Source organism: Myotis myotis, unplaced genomic scaffold (assembly GCF_014108235.1).
Source record: "Myotis myotis isolate mMyoMyo1 unplaced genomic scaffold, mMyoMyo1.p scaffold_m19_p_8, whole genome shotgun sequence".
Classification (NCBI taxonomy): Eukaryota; Metazoa; Chordata; class Mammalia; order Chiroptera; family Vespertilionidae; genus Myotis; species Myotis myotis.
Window position 1 is genome coordinate 37,947,895 of NW_023416390.1, and position 24,655 is coordinate 37,972,549.

The window sequence follows — 24,655 nt, forward strand, 5'->3', positions numbered from 1 at the left end:
AGAATTATTGGACATTATTGCCACCTGGTGGCTGTGTGTTATATTGCCTATGCCTTTGAAATAAACTTGATGTCTGTTACAAAAAAATATCAAAGTATTAAGGAGTATATTAGAATAGCATTCAATATCAAGGAGAATAAAATTATTTGAATTTTTATTGAGGATATACGTATTGCATCCTGGGGCTCTAGCACATCTAATTGTGTTAGTTTAATCAATCACAGCCCACTTGTATATCTTGAAAGATACTTTTATCAAAGTTAGCCTTTTAAATGACATGAATGCAATGGATCTATGTAACATGTTACAGTAAAGTCCATTATATATACAACTTACGTGGTTTCAAACTAGATTTTTTTCATCGATAAATCTGTTAAGGCATATTATTTAAAACTCCCAGTTGCAGAAAAACCGTACTAAACTCTTACCCATCTGAACACACAACTTTTCCTAATGGCACACCAGCAGGCTCCCTAAATGTTGCCCCAAGGAGGAAACTGAGGGAATGTTCTACCTGAGAAAGAGTCAGGTTAACCTGGAGGCTAAATGGTGGAGGGAGAGGCAGGTGCCATTGCCCACGTTGGGCTCCAGGAATGTGATGCCCCTTTGGTGATGTTTATCAATGGACTCACGACTAAGTCAGCTCACCCCAAGTTTCTGCTGCCCTCCTCAGCCTCTCCACCTGTAATACTGAGCACCCCAACTGCTGCTCTGGGAACCCCTGACAGGGCCTCGGGCCCTCCCCAGGGTATAAGGAGAGGCGGGAGGCGAGCATCACTAACAGGTGCTCAGCGCTGGGCGGAGCTCCTGCCCTCCTGCTTCTCCAGTTGGTTTTGTCGGGTGTTTCAGGCTTTGCTCCCTCACCCATATCCCAGCCCCCGTATATTCTGGTGTCTTTGGCTGTGCTGTTAGCTTGCGCACCTGTGTGTGTTTACACTCTGCCGGTTCGTTTAGACGATCAAACAAGAAAGGCACCGCGAACGACGGGCCCTGTTCCCCGGACTACTCTCTGGCGTGCGTGGACCTGAGGAGCTTCAAAAACAACCTGGTGGACATCATCCAACAGAACAAGGAGAGATGGAAAGAGTTAGCTGCTCAAGGTACCGTTGTTTATGAAGCCGTGCCGCCACCTCTCTCGGTCTTGCCTCCTCTGAGATTTTGGATTTTTCCCTCCTGGTTTTATTCTTTTATAAAATATGCAAGCCCATGGTGGTATTTGGAATTTAGCTACCCTTTGATTGTTCTTAAGAAAGTTGGTTAACCTATCAAGGAAAAAGAGACTGCTCTGCGGATGCCACATGGACTGCAGAAGGATGTCAGTGGTGTCAGTGAAGTGGACATAAAGAATGGGCCAATAAAAAGCTGATAAAACTTTACGGGGCTCAGTAGCCTCCTGTTCGTTTCTAGAGGCGTTTATGTTGCCTTAGGAATGTAACACCGAGTGTCAGAGACTTGGTGTCTGGTTCTTTTTTCTTCTTTCAATTTTACTAAGTTACTTTTTTGTCTGACCGTTTCACTCGGGAGTTGGGAAAGTCATCTGTGATTTATGAGCTGGGAAACAAATATGGAGCTAGCCCTAGTTATTTCTGACTCAAATAAATTAGTCCGTTTCATTTACAGAGTATGTGAATTAGTGTCCATCATTAACTTTAATGCGGGAAATTAGCTTTCAAATTCCAGATCTGGCCCCTGCCTTCTCTCACTCCCCCTCCCATGGTTCTGTCTGGCTCATGCTCTATACTCCCTCCACAGTGCACTCTGGCAGTTTCTTAAAACACCCAGGGTGCTTGCAATGTTTGCTTCTGCAGCCAGGAATTCTCTTGGACCTCTCTGCAAAGCTGATTCCTTCTTACTTGGCAGGTCTGTTTTAACTTTTAATTTGAAAAACACAACATTTAATAACCCATTTAACAATTCTCATATATGAGTTATATACTATTACTATTTTACAGATAAGGAAACAAAAGCAGAAGACTGTTTTTTGTCTTGCTCCAAATCTCACAATTAGTAAGTGCAGGAGCTAGAATTCATTCTTTCCAAATGCAGGGCCCTAAAACCCCAAAGAGACACCATTCCTTGACTACTATTCTATTTTTCCCCATTAGAGCCCAGTTTAGTCACTTCACAGTGATATCACTAATCCATAATCCATACTTTCATATTCCCTTCCTTATTTATCACCTCTTCCACATGGGAATGTACAGTCCACAAAAGTCCATGATCTACTGTTTTTTCCAGTGTATCTTCAGCGACTAGCACAACGTTAAGCATAGAATAGGTGCTCAGCAAATATTTGCTTAATTAAATAGTTAATTAATCCTGGATGATGCCATATATTTGTCCACCTCTGCTATTAAAAAGTAAAAGAAATACTGATCTAATGCCTTTATCTGAGTCTGTAGCTCACATTTCCCCAGCTATGGAAGTCTGATTAGTTAGAATATTTTAAATGCATAAGCAACAGTAGTACCTTTCCACCAAATAACACAAACACCGTAGAAAACTTTGTCTTTGATATTTCCAAAAAAAGTTAGAAAATACTTTATATTTAACAAAAATTTAAAATTCGCCCTTGAAACTCAAGAATAGGAGAATGGCTGCTTTTTAACAGTGTTTTGCAAAACCAACCTAGTGCGGGAAGATTCTTTCAGAGCATCTTCCACATCTGTGCAATTTCTCAGTCAGCCAGGCAATGCGTGAGGGCTGTCTCAGCCCTCCTATGGCCTCTAATTGCTAGGATCTTTCTGTAAAACCCTGCTGGTCTACCACTTATCCCAAACTGGGACCACAACCTCACGCTGAAAAACCTGTGAGTTTTTCCCATTTTCTTCAAAGCGAAATCCCTCATTTCCTATAGGAGAAACCAGGGATTATTGCGCTCTCCTCCCATTCCAAATTGAGTCTACCCCTCGGGCAGCAAAGCTGGTTGCTGCAGCCATTTCCAAGTGGGGGGTTGGCAGAAGGGAGCTTGGGAATGGTTAGCTCCAGGCCAGAAGGTCATAGCTTCCTGCTGTTCTTACTTGAATCTCTAGCAAATTTTCATGAGTAAATACTTCTCAAATTGTTGTGTTGCCTTGGTTGATTTCCAATGGATGGAATAGTTAATACTTTCCAATTTTATACTGTTTTCTCTGGAGAGGAAACACTCGAACTCTCTACATCACTGGAACAGGAAGTGCTCTTTCTCCACATTGGTTTTTGAGAGAATTAAATGAGTCAATGTATGTAATCTGCTTAGAAGTTCCTAGAATAATAGCACTACATCAGTTGCTGTTCTTACTGTAGTTCAAGCATGTCAAACTCAAAGGCTAACACGGGCCAAATAAACAAGGTTTAAGTTTATGTGGGCCACACACACAAAAAAAAGCTTCAATTTTCATAGAAGTGTAGGTTTATTTTGATAGAGACATGCTGAATAAAAAGGGCTGAAATAAATGAGTAATCATTAACAAAATCATGGAACATTTTCATAAAAGTTAATATTTTTTCTTGAACAGTAACTTACCAGACATTGAATAACTGCACACATTAATAAGCATAACACAAATAAACCTATTTTTCTTGGTCTCCAAAAGCAAAATATTTCCTGTTGCTCACACCAAACAAGTCAGTCCAAGACTAATGATGTGGCAATCGGCTGCTAAAAATATTTGCTGCTAGTATTAGTGGAGAGAAATGGTGCGCCTGCACTAAGGAAAATGAATACAACACGATTATAGTAATCAGTTATTAGTGAACATTGTAGTTTGTTATTAATAATTATGTATAACAGGATGTTGTAAAAATCAAGTTATGAAATTTTTATTAAAATGTTTCTTACATACCGTTATAGTGGCTGGGCCACAAAAATATTCATGTGGGCCATATGTGGCCCGTGGGCTGCGAGTTTGACATACTTGCTGTAGTTATTATTTACTGTCCTTCTGTTAGTATTTTAGGAATTAGAGATATGATAGGAAACAAAAGAGACAATAACTCCTGTCCTCATGAAAGAGGGAGTGGAAGTAAGGAGCAGGATTGAAATTTTTAATAAGGAGGCCAGAAAAGACTTCACTGAGAAAGGGATAATTTAAGTAAATATATGAAGGAAGTTAGAAAGAACCCCGGGGAGATCTGGGTAAAGGATGGGAAATGCGTTGTCAGACAGAGCAAATAACCAGCAAAACACCTGGGAGGTCAAACTTGCCTGTCCTGAAAAAATAACAGGAGGCCAATGAAGTTGAAGGAATAACAGGAGGCAAATGAAGCTGAACCCATGGGAATAACGTAGGCAGTGTGGTAAATGGGTAACATGGCACATCACTGGTTTTGGCCAAAGAGAGAGAGGTAGCCAAATTTGTAGAATTTTGCAGAAGAAAAATAAAGTGGTCTGAATTGAAGTTTTAAAAGGATTACTCTGGCTACAGAATGGAAGATATTCTTCTCTTTGGGAGGCAAAATGAAAATAAGGGGGCCAGAAAGGAGGGTGTTTGCTCATAACCCAAGAGAAAGAAGGGGGTTAGATCAGGTGGCAGTGGGGAGGGCAAAGTGTGTCAACTCTGGCTACATAGAGATGGCGGCTTAAGGCAGTATGCGTGAGTAGGAGAGAGAGGAGGAAGAGATTGGAATCTGCCAGGCCTGTGTGACTCAGGAGCATTCAGCTATGAACAGGAGGTCATGGTTTGATTCTCAGGACACAAGCCTGGGTTGCAGGCTTGATCCTCAGTAGTGGGCATGCAGGAGGCAGCCAATTGATAAATCCCTCTTATCTCTGATGATTCTCTCTCTCTCCCCCTCTCCTTCCTCTCTGAAATCAATTAAAAAATATCTATAATAATAAAAGTGTAATATGCTAATTAGACCGGGCGTCCTTCCAGATGACCTTCCAGACGAAGCCAGGGCTGCGAGGGAAGCCTGGGTCCCAGGTGCCAGAGGGAAGCTGATCCTGGCAGCCGGGGGAAGGAAGGCCTACTCTTGCACTAAATTTGTGCATCAGGCCTCTAGTATATATACATTTAAAGAGATTGGATTCTGGATATATTTTGAAAGCAGAACTGATAGGATTTGTTAGCAGATTAGATGTGGAGTATGAAATCAAGAGTCAAAAAGGATGTCAGGACTTTTGATTTTCTTACACATTAATTGAGTATATATAAATTTATATATAATTATTTTGCAGAACAGGTTGGCATCTCTGGCAAAGCTGAAGATGTACATGCCATATTTCCCAATAATTTCACTTTCATATTTTTACCCTAGATTAACTTATGCTCATGTGCATCAGAAGATATGAGCAAAATGTTCATAGCAGCATTGTGTATGAGTGTAAAATACCTGAAAAAAAAGTGAAATGAATTCATAATCTGTGGTATATTCATACTATGGAATAGCATACTACTGCTCAGATAAATGAATTTTAGCTGTGAGCATCACAAACTTAGAAAATCACAATGTTGAGAAAAATATACAAGCTGCTAAAAAGTAGAAAGATACTATTTATAGAACATTTTTTAAAATTTACAAGCTAAATAATAGGTTTAAGAATGTACATGATTAAAGTAAAGAATGATAGAGGAAACATTCAGAATCTAGGAAGAAGATTGAGAGATTTATTTAGGAATTAGTAATATTTTATTTCTTAGGTTAGGTGCCAAACACACAAATATTTATTTTATGATATGGTTTTACCTACCATATATGCTTTATATATGTACATACATACAATCCAGTTGTGTGATTTTCTACATACAAATATATGTATATATTTGCTTAAATACACTGAAGATGAAAGTTTATGATAATTGCATGAGATGAGAATAAGCAGGTCATCTGATGCTTAGAGCTTTGGAATATTAATTCAATTTTGAGAATTTGAACAGAATCCTGAATAGTTGGCCATCATCATATTAGCCTTGCAACTATATTTTGGGATATCTCAAAAATATCCCACAATCCTTGAGCCATGGAAAGTGTGACTGCTTGGGCTCCAAAGAATATAGCTCCTGGGTCATCAGTTTTAACAAAACAAAACACTTTTTTAAACAGTAATTTCATTCACTAAGCCTTCTATTAAAGATCTGGGAACATCCATCTAAGAATGTTGTATGGAAACTCATTCCTTTTTGACATGGGGCCTTTTCAAAAACTAAAACAAAACAAAAAATTCTTTTCTCCATCCAGAATGTGTTACCTTTTTAGTTAAATCTTATAGAATGAGGAAGATGCTCTCATAACCTCAGTGTCCCTCAGCATCTTAAGTCTGTGCCCAATCCGAACCTTTTCCTGTGTGATTTGAGACCAGACAGCAAGTTTTAGGAAGGTGTGTGTGTGTGCCTCTCCTTCTAGTGAGGCAGTTGGAGGGAAATAATGAGAAAAGTCACTCTTCTATTTCTACCTATGAAATCTCAGGCAAATCATAGCCTCAAAAATTGTGGCTATTGGGAACACAGTCTCTATGGGAATCTGCTCCTTGTCTCTGAAGGAGCAGACATTCCCATACATCCTGGCCCAGTCTCCAGTTTCACCACAGAGTCCTGAAGATCTATGATGCAGCTTTGGGAGCAAAGCACCTAAGGAAGTGAAAAAAAAGAAAAAGCACATTTGCCTAAACTGGTGGCGAATGGGTGATAGATGCCTAATTAACAACCAAGGAGATCACATACAGAAAAGAAAAGTATGCATTTAAAGTGCCATGTAAATGAGGCTCGTTTTCATTGGTGGTCCCATCCTCATAGGTCAGGAGGAACATTTTCTGAGGCTGTGATGGGTGGGCGGAGTCAGTGCATGCTAATGAACTGTGAAAGAAGCATGTCTATTTAGAGCAGCCCCTGAATGGCAAACACAACTATCTGTTCTTTCTCACAGCAAAAGCGTTGCTTTTGGAAACCCCCTGAGAATTTGGTTCACCACTAGACGCAAGAATTCCAAATTGAATCAGGCCCACCAAATTCACCTTGACAGGAGCAAAAGCTACCCACCAACCCCGATCTGCTTTCTGTCCCATCTTCTCAAGGAGAATGTGTTCTTGAGAAACACTAGTTATGTCCCAGAATGGAATCTGGGGGCTCAGCCTAGAATGGAATGCAATATGTTTCTCACTGTGCTGGGTACTTTTCTGATTTATTTGATATTGATTCAAATCCCAAAATACTAGGCTCAAAGAAGAGAAGATGTGAGAAAAGGAGGCAACGTGGGAACTGAGATGCTACCGGATTTGCATTGTGCACGAATCACAGCTGTTTAGAACCAGCAGGAAACCTAGAGCTAGCTGAAGGCAAGCTTGACATTTGAGAATATGTATTAAAATTTTCAAACACACAAGTGCTTTCTAGTTTCTTTTTGTAACTTATTTCCTACATAATTGCTTGAAGTCATAGAATATGTTCAGTATGATATCATCCATTTGAACTTTTTGAGACCTGGTTTTGGCTTAAGTAGCTCATATGTGCCACCCTAAAAGAAAAAAAAAAGTTATTATTTTTGAGTAGGCTTACTTTTATATCAATTTGGGGAATATTGTCATCTTTATGAGATTGTCTTCCTATTCATACATATCTCATCATTCATAGGTCTTTTTTTCATGTTGCTCCAAAAGTTTATTTGTCCTTAATAATAATAAAAATAATGATAGAAAATTCTTATTAGTGTTATTAGATGTTAGGTATAGTAAACATATACTGCATGGGACAAAAGTAGGTTTATGATTGTGAGTACATGAAACACAGTTTATTCTTGTATTATTATTTACTAGAGGCCCGGTGCACAAATATTTGTGCACTCGGAGGGCCGGGGGTGGGGGGGTTCCTAGGCCGGCCTGTGCCCTCTCACAGTCTGGGACCCCTCGGGAGATAACGACCTGCTGGCTTAGGCCTATTCCCGGGTGGCAGAGGGCAGGCCCAATCCCTAGGTGCAGCCCCTGGTCAGGCTCAGAGCAGGGCCGATTGGGGAGTTGGGGCGCCGCCCCCTGTCATGCACAGAGCAGGGTGGATTGGGAGGTTGCGATGCCACCCTCAGTCACGCTCAGGGTAGGGCCGATTGGGGGGTTGGGGCACCGCCCCCTGTCACACTCAAGGCAGGGTCGATGGGGAGGTTGTGGCGCCACCCCCGTCACGCACAGAGCAGGGCCGATCAGGGGGTTGGGGAGTTCCCCCCTGTCACACACAGAGCAGGGCCCATCAGGGGGTTGAGGAGCTCCCCCCTGTCACTCACAGAGTAGGGCCGATAGGGGAGTTGGCGCACCGCCCCCTGTCACACACAGAGCAGGGCCGATCAGGGGGTTGGGATGCTGCCACTCTCACACTCAGGGCAGGGCCGATGGGGAGGTTATGGCTCTACCCCATCACACACAGAGCAGGGCCCGTGGGGTGGGGGGGTTGGGGCGCTGCACCCTGTCACACACAGAGCCGCAGGGCGATCAGGGGGTTGGGGAGCTCCCCCCTATCAGGCACAGAGCAGGGCCGATCAGGGGGTTGGGGCGCCTTCCCCTGTCACGAATAGAGCAGGGCTGATAGGGAGGTTGTGGCCCTGCCCCCTGTCACACACAGAGCCACAGGGCGATCAGGGGGTTTGGGCGCTGCCCACTGTCATGCTGATCCCGGTGCCGGGAGGCCTCTCAGCTCTGCTGATCCCGGTGCTGGGAGGCATATTACCCTTTTACTATATAGAATAGAGGCCTGGTGCATGGGTGGGTGCCAGCTGGTTTGCCCTGAAGGGTGTCCTGGATCAGGGTGGGGATCCCCACTGGGGTGCCTGGCCAGCCTGGATGAGGGGCTGAGGGCTGTTTTCAGGCTGGGTCTGAAGCTCCCAACTGCTCCTTTTTTTCTTTTTCTTTTTTTATTCTGGGCCAGCTTTAGCTCTGAGGCTTGGCTCCAGCTCTGAGGTCTCAGCTGCTGAAAGCAGGTATCTGGTTTGTTTGGGTTCTATAATCAAAACTCTGTATCAACTCCAGCTCTGAGATCCCAGCTCTCTGAAAGCTGGTTTCTGGGGTTTTGTTTAGCTTCTATATTTGTTACAATGTTTTTTAAACTACAAGCTCAGAGGCCGGCAGCGGCAGGCAGGGAACGTTGCAGTCCTCTGTCACTGAAGCAAGCAAGCCTCATGTTCAGTTTAAGCTGCCTGGCTGTCGGCCGCCATCTTGGCTGGCAGTTAATTTGCATATCGCCCTGATTAGCCAATGTGAAGGGTAGCGGTCGTACACCAATTACCATGTTTCTCTTTTATTAGATAGGATTAGTTATTGTATTATTTTTCACATGAAAAACTGTAAACCTACTTTTGCCCCATCCTGAACTATATTATGTAATCACTTAATATTTAAACTTTGGATATACTTTGTTGGAATTCCCATCAGTATTTTATATTTTTTGTTGCTTTTGTAAATGGCTATTTCTTGCAGACATGTAGAAATACATTTGCTTTTGAATACTGCTTTTTTGTAAATAATAGCAGTTTCTTTTCTTTCCCAAATGTATACCTTTTATGATTGTTTTCCTTGAGTCCCCATCACTAGCAAGCTTATCCAGAACATTCTGAAATGGTAGTAGTTTTGACATTCAGCTTGTCTCTGAGTTTAAAGAGGTGTTTAATGTTTCAGCATTAAGAGTGATATTTCTTAATTTCTTTGATCTCTTTATGAGGTTAATTATATTCCCATCAATAAGTAATTTGTTAAGAAAATGTATTACCTTTTCTGTAGCTTTAAAAATAATTCACATGACTTTTTTTTCAATTGGTTCATGTAGTGAATTATATTAATAGATTTTTTAATGTTGAACCACCTTGTACTCTTTGGGTAAACCCATATGAATTTTGATGTATTAACTTTTAAAAATTATTTTTGCTGACTTTTAAAAAAATCTATATTTATGAGTGAGATTAATCTGTCATTTCACTTTCTCATATTGACCTTGTCTTGTTCTGGTTTGAGGTTATACTCACTTCATAAAATGAGTTGGAATTTTAAAATTCTGCCACCTCTCAGAATTCTAGATAAGGGAACATGGCAAAGGTCTCTTCTACTTCTGGATCCCTGAGTTATTTCCAAAACCTTTCACACTTTTCACTCAAAATGTGACAGGACTAGCAAAGCCAGGATTCTGTGTCAGAGGCTATAAGTATTTAGCCCTCTTTTATCATCCAACTCTTCTCTCTCCTGTCTTCCTTTGGGTTCCATAAGTTGGAAAAAAATATTGCCACTAGACCAATAAGAAATTAAACCTCTCCCACCACCAACCTGAATTCTCCCCTTATCCGAATTGCTTCTCTTGGAGAAAACTTCAATCCATATCCAGTGAATCAGAAACCTAGATATCTTCTGGAGGTGTGGGTGGGAAGATAGAGTTTGACTAAGTATTTTCCAAGAAACTTTGTTCCATACGCAGACATGGCTTTTGAATATGGTAATTAAGACTGTATCCTTTTGTTTCTGGGTACTTCCGTGATGACACCTATGTCTACTTGTTCAAATGAGTGTGGGCCACGGTAACAAACAGTGAGAGTAAAACCAGACTAGTTAATAGTTCACAGTATCAGCTCATCAACAAAGCAAACAGCCTTTGTAGTCCTTTCAGAAGAGAAATTAAAATAATATGATTATTCAATTAACATTATTTAAAACAATATTACTAGATTAACATTTATTACTTGTCACCATTTTAAAGGAAGAAGATTATAACTTTCTTTTAATTTGAATAATTTGAAATAATATATGCAACCCTGTGTCCATAGCAGTGTTATTTACAATAGACAAGATTTGGAAACAGCTCAAGTAGATGAGCAGATAAAAAAACTGTGGGACATTTGCACAATGGAATACTACTCAGCCATAAACATGGAGGAAATCTTACCCTGTGTGACAGCATGGATGGACCTGGAGAGTATTATACTAAGTGAAATAAGCCAGTAATAGAAAGACAAGTACTATATGATTTCACTATATGTGGAATCTAATGAACAAAATAAGCTAACAAACAAAATAGAAACAGACTCATAGATACAGATAATAGACTGATAGCTGTCAGAGGAGAGAGGGTTGGGGACTGGGTGAGAAGGGTGAAGGGATTAAGCAAAGAAAGAAACTCATGGCCACAGACAACAGTATGGTGATTGCCAGAGGGAAGGCAATGGGAGAGTGGCTCATTATCCTGTGCACCGAAACGCTGCCAGGTTCACTTCTCCATGAGGGCACATGCCTGAGCTTCAGGCAGGTTGGGGCGCAAGTGGAGGGCAGCCAATGCATTACTTTATTTATTTATTTATTTTTTTTTGAGCTCAACATAGTTTATCTGCAGTTCACAAAGATAGGTCAAAATTGAACACTTGTGCATTTGAATGACTGCAGCAAGATCCAGAGAGGGAGAGCAGGGAATTTCATCAGCTCATGGTCAAGCACAGATTAGAATCTGACCAGTGCCACCAAGGCAAGCTGTACCAGGAAACAACAGCATGCCCCTTGGTAATGATGCTCCTTACATTTCTGTCTTGGGTCATACAGCTCTTCCCTGAAATGTTTGCCTTCTACTCCTAGGAAAGTCAGTGGACTGTCTATCTTTATCCTGTTCTTTCCTCCGCAGGGGATGCAATTCTTGGATTCTTGGGATCCCCTCCTCCACTCTACTCATTAAAATTCTACCAAGGATTTTCATTAAAATGCCTTATCTAAGAAGCCTATCACTTCTTTATATAAGCATAGGTATCTTATTCATATTACAGTGTGAGTACTTATATCCTGCCTTGCATTCTCAAAATAGTAAAAAATAAATAAATAAATAAGAAAGGCTTTCAAGAGAAACCTACCAAAAATCAGTGGTAAAATACAAGTGGGAGCGGAGAAGAGGAGATTCAGGATGTTTGCCATTCCACATGCCTGATAGAGATTCTGACATCCTCCTTTGGCGGTCCGGACCATCTCTCCACCCAGCCACTGTGTCATATGAAATAATTGGTTGGAGTGTGTTGTACAGTCAAAACTGCGGAGCTTAACAAAAAGTTGGGAACTAGTAATGAGATTATTCCAACACTATTTACGGAGGCCTACTATGTGCAAAACAAATACCTGCAGATTTTTTTCAGAGGCTACAAATATCCTATAAACTCTTTCCATATTTACTCATATTGCCAAGTAAAATTAGAACAAGGAACTAGGTTTGGAGTGTCAGAAAACAGCAAGTACAGATGTTGAGCAAGAAGAGGATTTGGGATGGAATATCCCTTATACTTAGTTTTCTCATTAGCCATTTATCATTTGTTTGTTTTTTAGATCTTTTGGCTAATAAAGAAAAATAATTACAACATAGTGGGTAATACCATTTAATTTATACGGACTCACTGTTACAATCAGATTTCCAGAGTGTAGCGTAACACTGACTGAGCTCTTACTTGTGCCCTGATAAAGATGGAACCTACAACCTTTAACCAACTGAGCTACCCAGCCAGGGCAGAAAATGCTCTCAAGAAAAGAAATTTTAGTTAATCCAGCACACTTGGTTCATGGCAACTTATTTCTTTCCTTGTTATTTAATGCATTAATAGGGAAGCACATATATTATTATATTCACACCACTAGGATAATTTAAATGTGTCATAATAATATTTTAATGTAAGTAGAATCCTTTGTATTCCTTTTTTTTATTTATACATTTTATTTTGAGAAAGCCATAGTTTCACCAAACTAAAAGAGGTGCCCATGATTAAAAATGTTTGCGACCTTGAACTATATAGATGTTTCTTAAGGCATTTTACAGAGATAATCCTTGAGCCAAAATGATCTTTAGTGGAATAATGTAAATCATTTATTCTTCTCTGGCAGAATGTTAGGTCAAAATGATATGAATCTCTTTTTTATGAAAGCCTGAGGGTTACTTCCACATAGTATTATCCAAGTTAATTGTAAATGATTCTACAACTAAAGAATTATTAAGTAAAAGTAATGTGAGTAGGATTTGCTGAGGATCTGGCTGCCAAGCGATCTGGCTGCCATGCTTGGCAATGTTGTGTATGTGCTCCTGAAAACATCTGGAATTTTACAGCTTTTTAAGGGAAACACTATGTTTTCAGTGCTGCAAAATTCTTGTCTTGAGTTGCTCGCAGTTTTTACTTGATGCTGTTCTAACTACACGTATAGAATTACTCTTGGATGTGATCTGTGTATCATTTTGGTATTTAACTTTTTGTAATTACTGCATTGTAAGCGTTTGATAATTTTGTTCCTTGCCCACTCTTTCGTTACTGGTAAGCTCATTATCCACTAGATATAAGAGCATTTGGCAGTACATGGACCTCCGTGTCCTTTGCCCATTGTAAAAAGTCTCTGAAATGTTTTTTAGAATCAGAGAATTAATTACTCGTATTCCTTTCTTTTAATTCTGTGTATTCTTCCCACTCTGTTTGTTCTTTCTAGTTAATTTTGTGTGGGGTTTTTTTTTTCTAATCTAGTCATAAGGAACAAGATAATCAAGCAGAAGTGTAAACCAAGACTCTGATATAATAAATGTCAGAAACAAACTGTTGGGAGGAACAAAAATTTCAAAGTAGTTTCAGAAGCTAATTGTAGGGTGCTCATAGCCTCACCCAACTCAAACAGTGAAAGGCCAGGTTGATAGATGGATAAGGATTTATGAGGCAGGTTTCTTTAATGGGCGCTCTGCTATGGGGAAACATGTAGACATGCTTCTCTCTTCATCTCAAATCAAGAGAAGAGAGCTTCACCAGAACCGCAGGGGAGCTAGAAGTTAAGGAGATTTGAGGAACGGAGTCCAGTTCTTACATGAGAAATATAAAGAGTTAGATGATCACAGATGAGCCAAAGTAGACTCCAGCCTTTCCTCAAGTATCGAATGGAAACATTTGCCTCACCAGTGTTTCATGTGAACCGAATATGTCCCACCCATACTCGGAAGGTGATAGTACCTCCGCAGACAGAAGCTGGAAAGGTACCAACACATTGCCAGAGGCTGTGGGTATTGAAAAGGAACCAGCATTCCAGGTGCCCATACCAAGGGGGTAAAAGTCTCTCGCCATTGTCCTTGGCGAGAAGTCCCTGAAGAGCCAGCCCCTGGATGTGCTCACAGAAGAATGAGCTCTAAATGCCCGACAGTGGTACACGTCAGGGAGAAACTTTGCTGCCCCTCTCAGGCCTCTTCTCTCCCTTCTCCTGCTCAGGAGGCAACATAACCACCATTTGGGGGAGGGTAAAGGAAACATCAACCATGCCCCACCCCCACACCATTTCTGGGCTCTCCAACAAACCCAAAATTGGAAAGAAATTTTTTCTCTGTTTTAAGATTGATGTGTATTTATGTGATCAGACCTTCTAATGTCTGAGTTCAGATTTTGGCAACTTAATATGACCACACGATTTTTTATTATCTAAGAATGACCCGAAAAATCTTGATACTACCTGAAATTTTTATCCTGGTACAAAAGATAGGTTGTCCCCATTGAATATATTTTTAAAGTAGACAAAATAAATTTGCTTTGTAATAACACCTCATGAGTTTATATGTTTACTAATTTTATAACTTCAATATAAAATCTGTTGCAATTGAAATAATGCAGTCTTACAATATATGTTGAAGGAATTCTCTCCAAGTTAATTGGTGCAAAGTTTAACTGTTAATATATTTTTCAATCAAATGTCAGACAAAAGAGCAGTTGCGTATGTACAACTATTTCCTGAAATATCCAGATAGTTTGAGTAATTGACTCAATAATTAATTTCTGCGACTTTTGTTTACTTTCTTATATTATAAGCTCTTTTAACTGTATATTTTGCTTCATATTTCTGGTTCTGATAGATTCTTTGCAACCTTTCTTGAAATGTTGGAACAGTTTTCATGCAAATGTTTTTCTTCTTCTTGAAGGTTTATATGGAAGCCAAGTGATTCTAAGATTATAAATTCCATTACTTTGTTTTGGCAGATTATTTTATTACTATTCTCTTAGGCTCATTTGTTTTAAATTCATAACAACTAAGCAATGTGTGCTGAAAGACACTTATCATTAGAGGATGTGTTTAAAAGAATTTGTTTCAATTAAAAATATTCAAGAAAAACATACATAATTTTTACATTTGATCTAATAGATGTTTAAACATGTCTCATCTGTTTCGTTTCTGTATTCCCAGATTAAATTGCAACTTCACAAAGTTGTGTAATGGCCAGAAGATGACTTGTTATACTCTGTAAATCCCACAGGCTGAAAAGAAAATGTTTGCTATCTTTGGAGAAATGTGCCACAAAATCCATTGTATAATATTCTTCACCATTTTATGAATTGCTTGTTTCCTGACCTTACACATTTTTTCCACAGGCCTATTTTGATTTCGTTTGCTTGTTTTCTAGGTGAACCTGATCTTCATAAGAACTCAGAAGGTCAAGTAAATGCTGAAGAAAAACGTGCTGATACACATTCATAGGTTTGAAATACAATAACGGCTTCTGTCATTTTAAACACGAGAGGTAAGTATTATTTTTAGATAAGAAACCTAATTTCTGAAATGAATGGTTTGTAGAATATCCCTAGAGACAAAGTTATTTTATTTAAATGGCCTCCTGGATTCTTTTTAGAAAAACTTCTGTCTCCTATCTTCTGAGGCAATATCTTAAATATTTACCTTTTCAAAGAGTTCTCAATTTGCTTTTCAATATATATTATACTTACTGAGACATTTTAGCCCTTCAAAAATAATAGGCTATAGTCAATGGGGAGGTTTAATCCTGATTTCTTTTTCTACTTCATGTAGAAAATGTAAATGTTTACAACAAGTGGTAATAACAAAGCAAGTACATATTATGAAGGAAACATCAGTATTTGCTAAAATCCTTGGACATGTGCCTCAATGGTTCTCTTAAAAATTCAGCTTCTAGGGCTTGCCTTCAGTCTATCAAATTGTTAGGTCTGGGAGTGATGCCTTGGAAGTCTGAGTTTTTAATAAACCCACCTACTGATATTTCTGTACACTAAAGTTGACAACCACTGTGTTGGGACTTCAAAGGAGGTGCAGGTAGTTAGAAGGGAAGGATGTGTATTTATAGTGGAGATGCCTTCGTGTCTCCTTAAATAAGTAAGAACCTAAGCTCAAGTCTTAAAATTCATCCTGCTGTTGGGGTGATGGTGGGGGCAAGAAATGCTGAGAGTTTTAGATGTTATTATAGCTCCTCAAATGTTTCTTAAGATATGAAAGAGTTAGAATGTGATTAGTTTTTAAGATGATTAATTTCTCAGTATTCTGCACTTGGTTATAAAAGTGATTGATAATAATAGTTTCATTAAATAGCAACTTTCAAGTGTAAGGCACTGTGGGGCATATCTTACACATATTATCTCACTCAATAATTCCAGAGTTAGTGACTGTGATTCCTATTTTACGTATGAAGGTTGGGTAGAAATCAAGCCACAAAGTGGCTGTTCAGCAACTAAAACCCATCTTTATATTCAACCATTTTAATAATTGTCCTTTATTAGCTACAGCAACATCTCTCCTTTCCCTTCATCCAAACTATAAATGTCTTACCTTTAGAGCTCACAGCTCTTTTTAGGAGAGTCCTTGGGTTCTGATGATACAGAAGCCCTCAAAGTATATTTTAGGGAAAACTAATCCAGTGGAATATTTATAGATGTTTAAGTACAAAAGGTTTTGTTGTCAAATAAATGCCATTAGAAAACTGATTAAATAAAATTAAGCAAGATTCTTCCTACCAAGTGCCTCCAAGCCAGTGTATACTTCATGGCTTTAAAAAATGTTTAAGATCAGCCTTCTCTATGCACTTATAATATCAAGCTGGATATTTATAAATATTTTCCGAAAGTTACGTGTCGGAAACACAGGTTTCAAATATGTTTGTTAAAATGACGAGTATGAAACTGTCTAAGGCAAAAAAAGAAAATTATGTGTAAGATTCTGACATCTCATTAGTAAAAGATTTTGATAAGGTTCCTTTGGCAGTTAATGAAGTCCCTCTCTCCCTCTCTCTCTCTCTTTTTTTTTTTTTTGAACTAAAAAACCCCAAAGCTGGAAAAGTTTGAGACCCAATCAAACTAAACAGCAATATTCAAACCCCAGCAGCCAGCAGACCATGAGACAACTGTTTTTTTCATCAGGACCTAAGTTCATTAGCTTTCTTTTCAGTTTGAGAAAGCCCTGCCTTTAGTGCACAGTCTTCCAGGAATCAAGTAGAGGAAATTCGCATGCCTTCAAGGAATAGGCAGGTCTCTTAAAAGAGGGAAGTGGGTGAAGTTGGAAAACAGCTGGGGTGACGATTGGCAACTGTGACGTAGGCGTAGTGTCTGGTCAGCCTTGGAAACAGAGAGGACATGGCACACCCAATCCCGGGGGCTACACCCACCCACCCTTTAGTTCTGGCAGATTTTCACCAGGTAAGAGTGAGGGCCCAGTGTTTCCAAGTGTTCCTATTGGTTAAGAGGTTTTTTTTGGTAAAATATTCCAATTTTTAATGTTGGCTCAATGTTTTTTAAAACACTGCGTAGACCAAACAAATTATGTTTGAGGGTCATATTTGGCCTGCAGGCTCTTTCTAGTTAACCCAAGAAGAGGTGTGTGGGCTGGATTTCGCCTGGGCATTTGCATTATTTGACTTCCACACTGATTTAAAATATCTTTTTGAATATCTTGAGACAGGGCTTCTGCTCTTTACTTTACTATAGTCCTTGTGACTCTACTTGTTTTACACTTACACGGGCCCACTTATCTCATGTATATTACTTGCCAGGCCTGTATAGCTACTTAATTGTGTTACTTCTGATCCAAAGGATCAAAATTTTTACTGGGATCAAGACACACACACACACACACACACACACACACACACACACACACGAGAAATAGAAGGATGAATTCCAACTGATATAAAATCAATATCATATACTGAGAAATTGCTTATTTTTGACAAGGTATATAAAGTCTAAAGGGAAATTGCAACACAGTAATTAATGTCTGTATATGACTAAGACATGATCTTCATATTCATTTGAATTTTATTTCAGGATAATGAGAACAGTACTAAAACTTAACTCCGCAACTTCCTGCAGAACTATATTCTCTTTCACCACACACTTGGATCGGGCCATTTTTTATGGACTCCTGTGTAAGGAATGAGTAAGAAGAACATACATTCTGTGCTAGTAACTCTGGCCAAATAAATAACACTCAAATTTGCTATCGGGTTTTTAGCCAGTGCTTCTGCCATCATTTTTTCCTCCACAATTTGGTGTTGTTCAATCAATCTGGAGAAATTTTTAAGACAACAGTTGGGCAGTTTAAAATTATCATCATTTTGAACCAGGTATAGCATAGGTGATCATGCAATACATGTGCAGAAGAGGTATTTTAAAATTTTACTTTCTTCCATTGTTTTATACAGAGTGCTATAACTACGCATTTTTAAGGTCTCAAGTAAAAGGAAAGCAAAAAAAAAATATGAAAACATATTTTTTACAGCTCTGAGGAGCAGGCCATTTAGATCGTCCTTGTTATTTTAACTACACGGGAACAAATTGAGAGGCAGGACTATTCCGAAGCTGTGGTTGAAGTCCTAGAACAACAACAGAGCATCACAACCTTGGCCCTGTGATCTGGCGAGCATGTTATCATGCCTCGCAAGCTGGGAACCCACCGTGCAACCCGTCCTGGAAAGCAGTGGACCAGCCTGCACCCGTCCCTGGGGCTTCAGAATATATCGCAGCCCCTACAGGGGCGACAGCACCACGGAAGTCACACACTCCCTACAACCCTGGACAACGAGAACCTCCACTGTTGGAGACAGACACAAGAACTGAGAGTGGAATTTTGCCTTCTGGGGTGTTGATCCCATTAGAGTGTGTGTGTGTGTGTGTGTGTATGTGTGTGTGTGTGTGTGTATGTGTGTGTGTGTGTTCAAAAATATCTATGAGAATGGAAGCCCACACTTTTCTGTACAGATAACATTATTTGATGTGACTTGACGTTTTCCTGCACAGAAACAAGCCACCACCCTTGGAGACTCTGCTTCCTTGTCATGTTTTGCCTGAGCATGTGCAGAGCCTTTTCCTTGCTCCAAACTGAAGAACTACCTGTATTTGTTATTAGCTGACAAGAAAGTCAAGCGCAGTTAGGTGTTGTAACTTTTCACTGTAAACACTTCAATGTCTGTGAGACTAAGTGACTTTGTTTTTGTAAAAGGCAGGAACTGGATGGGAAAAACCAAGAGTGGCCATCAATTACAGTGAGGGGGGGTGTGTGGGTCCTCAAGACTTTCTGTTGCACCTGCTTCTTTTCTGGGTCCTACCATGCTAAGCAATATCTTAGAAAGGGATACAACCAGAAGCTTTTCAGCCTCAATAGTGGGGTTTTTATAACTCACAACTTAGATCTCTTTTAATGTGTAAGCCATATTCTATATGCATATTAGGTATGCATCCTTCTAACTTAAGATATATTTGTGTATAGACTGTGTATAAAGCGCTTTTAAATGTTCTGTGAATAAGGTTCCTAGCTTTTGTTTCACCTGAATCTTGTGTAGAAGACAGCTATATAATTGAATTGTATCATAGACATCGTATTGCAATTGATATTTTAAATGTAAGCAGTAAAGATTGATCTATAATGATGTATTGGGGGGAAATATAGATATGTACATCATGGTGACATTTTGTCCTTTTAAAAGGGTATTTTATTTTTATTTATGGAAAAACTATAACTACTTTCAATGTCTTTTCTTTAGCTATTTACCAGCTTGAAAACATTCTGCATTTAAAATAGAATCCGCCTCTGGGAATTCTACTTACTTTCGTTCCTGTTTGAGCCAGTTGTCTTTCCTAAAGCTATGGGGCCTCTTGGGGGAGAAGTCCATTGAAAACTCCTACTCCATCGTCCTAGGAAACATGCCCACTTTGTTCCTATTAGTACCTTACAATCTATGGACTTTGTTCCTAAAAAACATGGAGGCATATAAGGAATTTATCCATTTCTGTCTGTGGGCTGTAACCTACTTTTCCAGGTTGCACGACAGAGAGGACGGTGGCTGAACTTCCAGAGGGAGTGGGGAAAACCTGCTCCATCTCTTCAGAAGACTTGTCTTTCCTAACCTCCCTCCCCTGGCTCCTTCTCTCCTTTTTTACTTCCTTGTTTCTTCCTTCCATCTCTCCCTAAGACAGCTACCAGCAGCCATTTGTGCTAATGAGGGGGTCACAGCAGGGTTACCATTGCCTCCCTTCTGTGAACATCAGCGCTGAGTTGCCCTGGAGAAAGAGATGCATGAGTTAGGCTGCTGCACCATGAGCGTTCTGCTTTGAGCTTTTATCCTCAGCTACCCAACATATAGCTAACATTTTCATATGCCTTTTCATGTAACCAGCACCTCTCATTGCATTGTAACATGACAAGCTAAAATTCCTGTGTTTTATTCTGCTGTAATTCTCTTTCATATATATGACTGTTAAATAAATCGTACTTGAGGGAATATATTGAGAAACATTTGGTGTCTTCTGTAATGCAATTTGATGGGGCACTGAAAAGTCGGAGAAATCAGGAAACACCAGAAGTGCACCAACTTAAACATTGATTTGAGTCATGTCCAAAAGTGACTTTTGCTCTACTAAAGAATTATTCACTCAACAGTCATTATTGCACCTGTTATTTGCAAACTCCTGGCCAGTGCATGGTGCACATAGGAATCTGGAAACCTAAATCTTTCCTCTAGAGCAGCGGTTCTCAACCTGTGGGTCGCGACCCCTTTGGGGGTCGAATGACCCTTTCACAGGGGTCGCCTAGACCATCGGAAAACACATATATAATTACATATTGTTTTTGTGATTAATCACTATGCTTTAATTATGTTCCATTTGTAACAATGAAAATACATCCTGCATATCAGATATTTACATTATGATTCATAACAGTAGCAAAATTACAGTTATGAAGTAGCAACGAAAATCATTTTATGGTTGGGGGTCACCACAACATGAGGAACTGTATTAAAGGGTCGCGGCATTAGGAAGGTTGAGAACCACTGCTCTAGAGATTTCATACCCACAGCGGGCATGATCTGTACATCCAATAATTAACACGCCACATATAGGAGTGCCGATAGCTGCACCTCCTGATGATAAGGAGGCAAAAATCGCTTCCATCATCAGGGCTTCTGAGAACGCCGCTGAGAATAGGTGGCACACACATTGACACTTAAGTAATAACTAACAACAAAGGCCCATGTTCATTGCTTATTTTCTGGGTACAGCCTCCATAGACGCTTAACAAACATCATCTCTAATCCGCAATAATCCAGCAGAGTGGGCATCGGCGTGGGTCAGGAAACCAAGTCTCAGAGGAAGAGCCTTCTCGGAGGCCATGCAGGTCTCAGGTGGTGGAGGCCACGCTGGGATCGGGTCCCAGGCCTCTCTGGCACCGAAGACCTGTTTTCCTTTCTACTACATCTCTGCAGGGTGGGGCAGAGGCGCAGTGGGAAGGAAAGCGCTGTGAAGGGCAGTGTGAGTGAGGTGACACTGGAGAAGAACACAGAGGCAGAGAGTTTCAAGTCCAGGCGAGGACCTCGAGACTTTCCATTAAGCGAAGTAAGAGCCATTGGCACAATGAGGTCTCCTCTCCGGCTGCGTCTCCAAGGTGCGAAAGCATTCGTGATGAAAATGTAAAATGCATCTTGTCATCAGATCCAGGACACTTAACTGAAATTTTACTTCAGATGTCATTCCATGATAAATTTCCACCTACTATCAGGAAGCTTTCAAAGGCCTTACTTTAATTTAGAAATACAATTTAGACATAAAACACCTATGTCCTTTGGAAGCTACATTAAACCTTCTGTCCTCTGTCTAATTGCTTCTCTAAACATTGCAATGCTTAGCCACCATTTAGTGCAAGCCTTAAACAATAAAGACTATATATATTTTAGTCAGAAAGCAAACTCCTAATAATGTCCCACATTACATACATGTCATTTCTTTGGAGGGAATTCTAAATATTTAAAATACAAATCCTATACATGGAACAGCATGTATATTCACATATTTACTTGGGGCTATTTATCCTTTAGTAACATTAATAAATTTCTAGGTCATTTTCTTAATACTTGTGATGGTTGGAGAGTTTCCTTTGCATCTCAAGCTGATACATTTCTATCTCTTATCATTAAAGATTATAATTATTTAGTGTTTATTATAGTTTATTATAGTCTCACTACTGCATTACATTATTTTCTTATTTAAAAATATATTTTTATTTTTTTCAGAAAGGAAGAGAGAGATAGAAACATCAATAATGAGAAAGAATCACTGGTTGGCTGTCTCCTGCATTCCCCCTGCTGGGGATTGAACCCTCAACCTGAGCATGTGCCCTGACTGGGAATTGAACCATGACCTCCTGGTTCATAGATCAACGCTCAACCACTAAGCAACACTGGCCAGGTTGCATTACACTATTTCCTGACATTCTCTCCTTTACACCCTGTAACTACTCTTTGAGGAATTGTTATCCCCGTCTATGGAGGAGGAACTGTGACCAAAAACAAACAAACGATAATCACGCAGCTAGTAAGTGGAAGAACTGGATTTGAGGTCTGAAGGAGTGTGACTCCCCAAACTATTAGGTAGACTGCCTCTGGCCATGGTGGGAAGATCTGCAAGATCTTCTCCACCCATCATTTCCATTACTTCTCATTCTACCCTTTATTCCATTCTACCCTTTATTCCATATCCAGGCACGTGTCCCTAAACACTACCCCTCTGATAGGGCAGAATTTCCAGTGATCAATAGCAAAGGCAGGTGTACTCTGGTGACCAATTACATCACGTCTTACAGCAGATGTCTGTGGATGGAGGAATTATTTCCCATGCTTAATATGTGACCTTAAATTTTTGCTTTTCAAATAATCACTGGTGTAAGTCTAGACTTTGCTACTTAAAGTGTGGTTCCCATCTGGGAACTTATAAATGAAGAATCTCAAGCCCATCTGGATCTGCTAAGCTGTATTTGGCATTTTAAGAAGATAACTTGGGTATTTCTATGCACATCATTTCTAGGGAATAATTAAATATGGAGTTAATTCTAAACCCCAGCTATGCATTTAAACATGAGGTCCCCCTCCCCCCACACACACACACACTAAATAAGAGGCTTCTGTGCTATCAAAACTGTACTACCCTCTGAAAACTAAAGCAAATCAAATCCCAAGAGATTGCCGAACTGGATGTAGTCTGCGATTTCTTCAATTGTTGTGAACTTTACTATGGAATAGTGTTTGAGTCAACTTAAAGTTAAATCATATTATTTTTATAAACATTATCGACCAATTTCTTCTTTCTATTCAAAGAACATTTCATTGTTTAGGTCTTTACCATCTCACTTGTCTTCATTATTTGGCTTCTCTGCTTCCAGCTCCCTTCACTTTTTCTTTTCTGCACACTGTTATTAAATGTCCTTAATTCATTCTTTGGACCTATTGTGCTTCTCAAAAACAGTTTCTCCTTGTCTCCACCAGAGGTCAGCAAACTTTTCCCGTAAAGGACGAGAGGAAATATTTTAGACTTTGCAAGCTACTTTCCCTCACAGAGTCCCCACTCCTCCTGCTCTTTCTTTCTTTTTTCTCCTCCTCCTCCTCCTCCTCCTCCTCCTCCTTCCTCGCTTTTTTCTTCTTCCTCCTCCTCTTCCTTTTCTTCTTTAACAATCCTTTAAAGACGTAAAAGCCACTCTTAGCTTAGGGTAATGCGGTTGCACACATACACAGACCACGTGGCAGATTGGGCCCAGGCCACCCACAGGACCCGGAGGCAGAATTTCCAGTACACGTGTCATCCATTCACTGCACACATAGCGGTTTGAGGGGCTGGCCACAACACTGGTTCTCAACCTTCAGCATGCATCAGCCCCCCTACCCTGAGAGTCTCATTGAGTATGTCTGTGGCAGGGCCTGAGGTGATGCAAACCACTGGCCTGCAGGCAAACCTTAACTCCTTAGTTTAGTGTTCAAAGCCCTTCACAGTCTAACCCAGCCGATGTTGTTAGCCATGGCCTTCGCTGCACCGTTCACTGTTCCTGGACCTCCTCCCTGCCTCTGCACCGAGCGGATCTTGCTGCTCTCTTTGCCTTCTTTACCTGTCCCTGCTCCCCCTTCCTCCAAGGGTCTGAGCATACGCCAGCTCTCCCAGAAAGCCTCTTCTCATCACTCTGGTCTGAACGTTCAGACCCTCTCCTCTGGATGAACAGAGCTCTCTGTCGCTCTGTGCAGGGAAATTGTAGCTCTCCACGTCGTGTGCTTGCTGCCAGACTTTAACTTAAAGAAATATCCTTACACACAGCAGGTGCTCAGTAAATATTTGTTGAATAAACGAATATGAATAAATGAATGAAGGAAAAAAGGAAATGTTCATTCTTGTTTGTCCCAAGTGTTTGATATATGGTTGAGTTAATCCCTTTTAGGTAACATCCCTGGTAAGTCAAAATGAGACTCACTTTTCAAGCACTCTAGATCCACGCAATCTCAAAAGGCCATTTGTGTTTTTTCTCAGGGCAGGCAAATGGGGAGTGCATTAATTCTTAATTCTTAATAGCACACGAAAAGCAAACCTGAATTATACAAGAGAAACATTCAGATCTCCCCCTGTGTCTCTTGTCTACCCTCGGGGAGATGGGTCTGCAGGTGCGGTGATGTATTAATTGCAGCTAATCTTA

The 24,655-nt window shown here is 40.0% G+C and overlaps 1 protein-coding gene across 6 annotated transcripts in view; it reads left to right on the plus strand.

Annotated features, from left to right (window-relative positions):
- PDE1A (phosphodiesterase 1A) overlaps window positions 1-20,436 on the plus strand; it is a 255,619-nt gene extending 235,183 nt beyond the window's left edge. For 3 of the 6 annotated variants that reach the window (XM_036320577.1, XM_036320576.1, XM_036320581.1), the window contains 3 exons: window positions 955-1,100; window positions 15,318-15,434; window positions 17,980-20,436. In XM_036320577.1, the coding sequence (XP_036176470.1) occupies window positions 955-1,100; window positions 15,318-15,391 (220 nt within the window). In that variant the 3' untranslated portion in view covers window positions 15,392-15,434; window positions 17,980-20,436. Of the gene's footprint in view, window positions 1-954; window positions 1,101-7,132; window positions 7,244-15,317; window positions 15,435-17,979 lie in introns of those variants that run through there. The other 3 variants (XM_036320578.1, XM_036320579.1, XM_036320580.1) reach the window with 3 other exon arrangements.
- The last annotated feature ends 4,219 nt before the right edge of the window (window positions 20,437-24,655 follow it).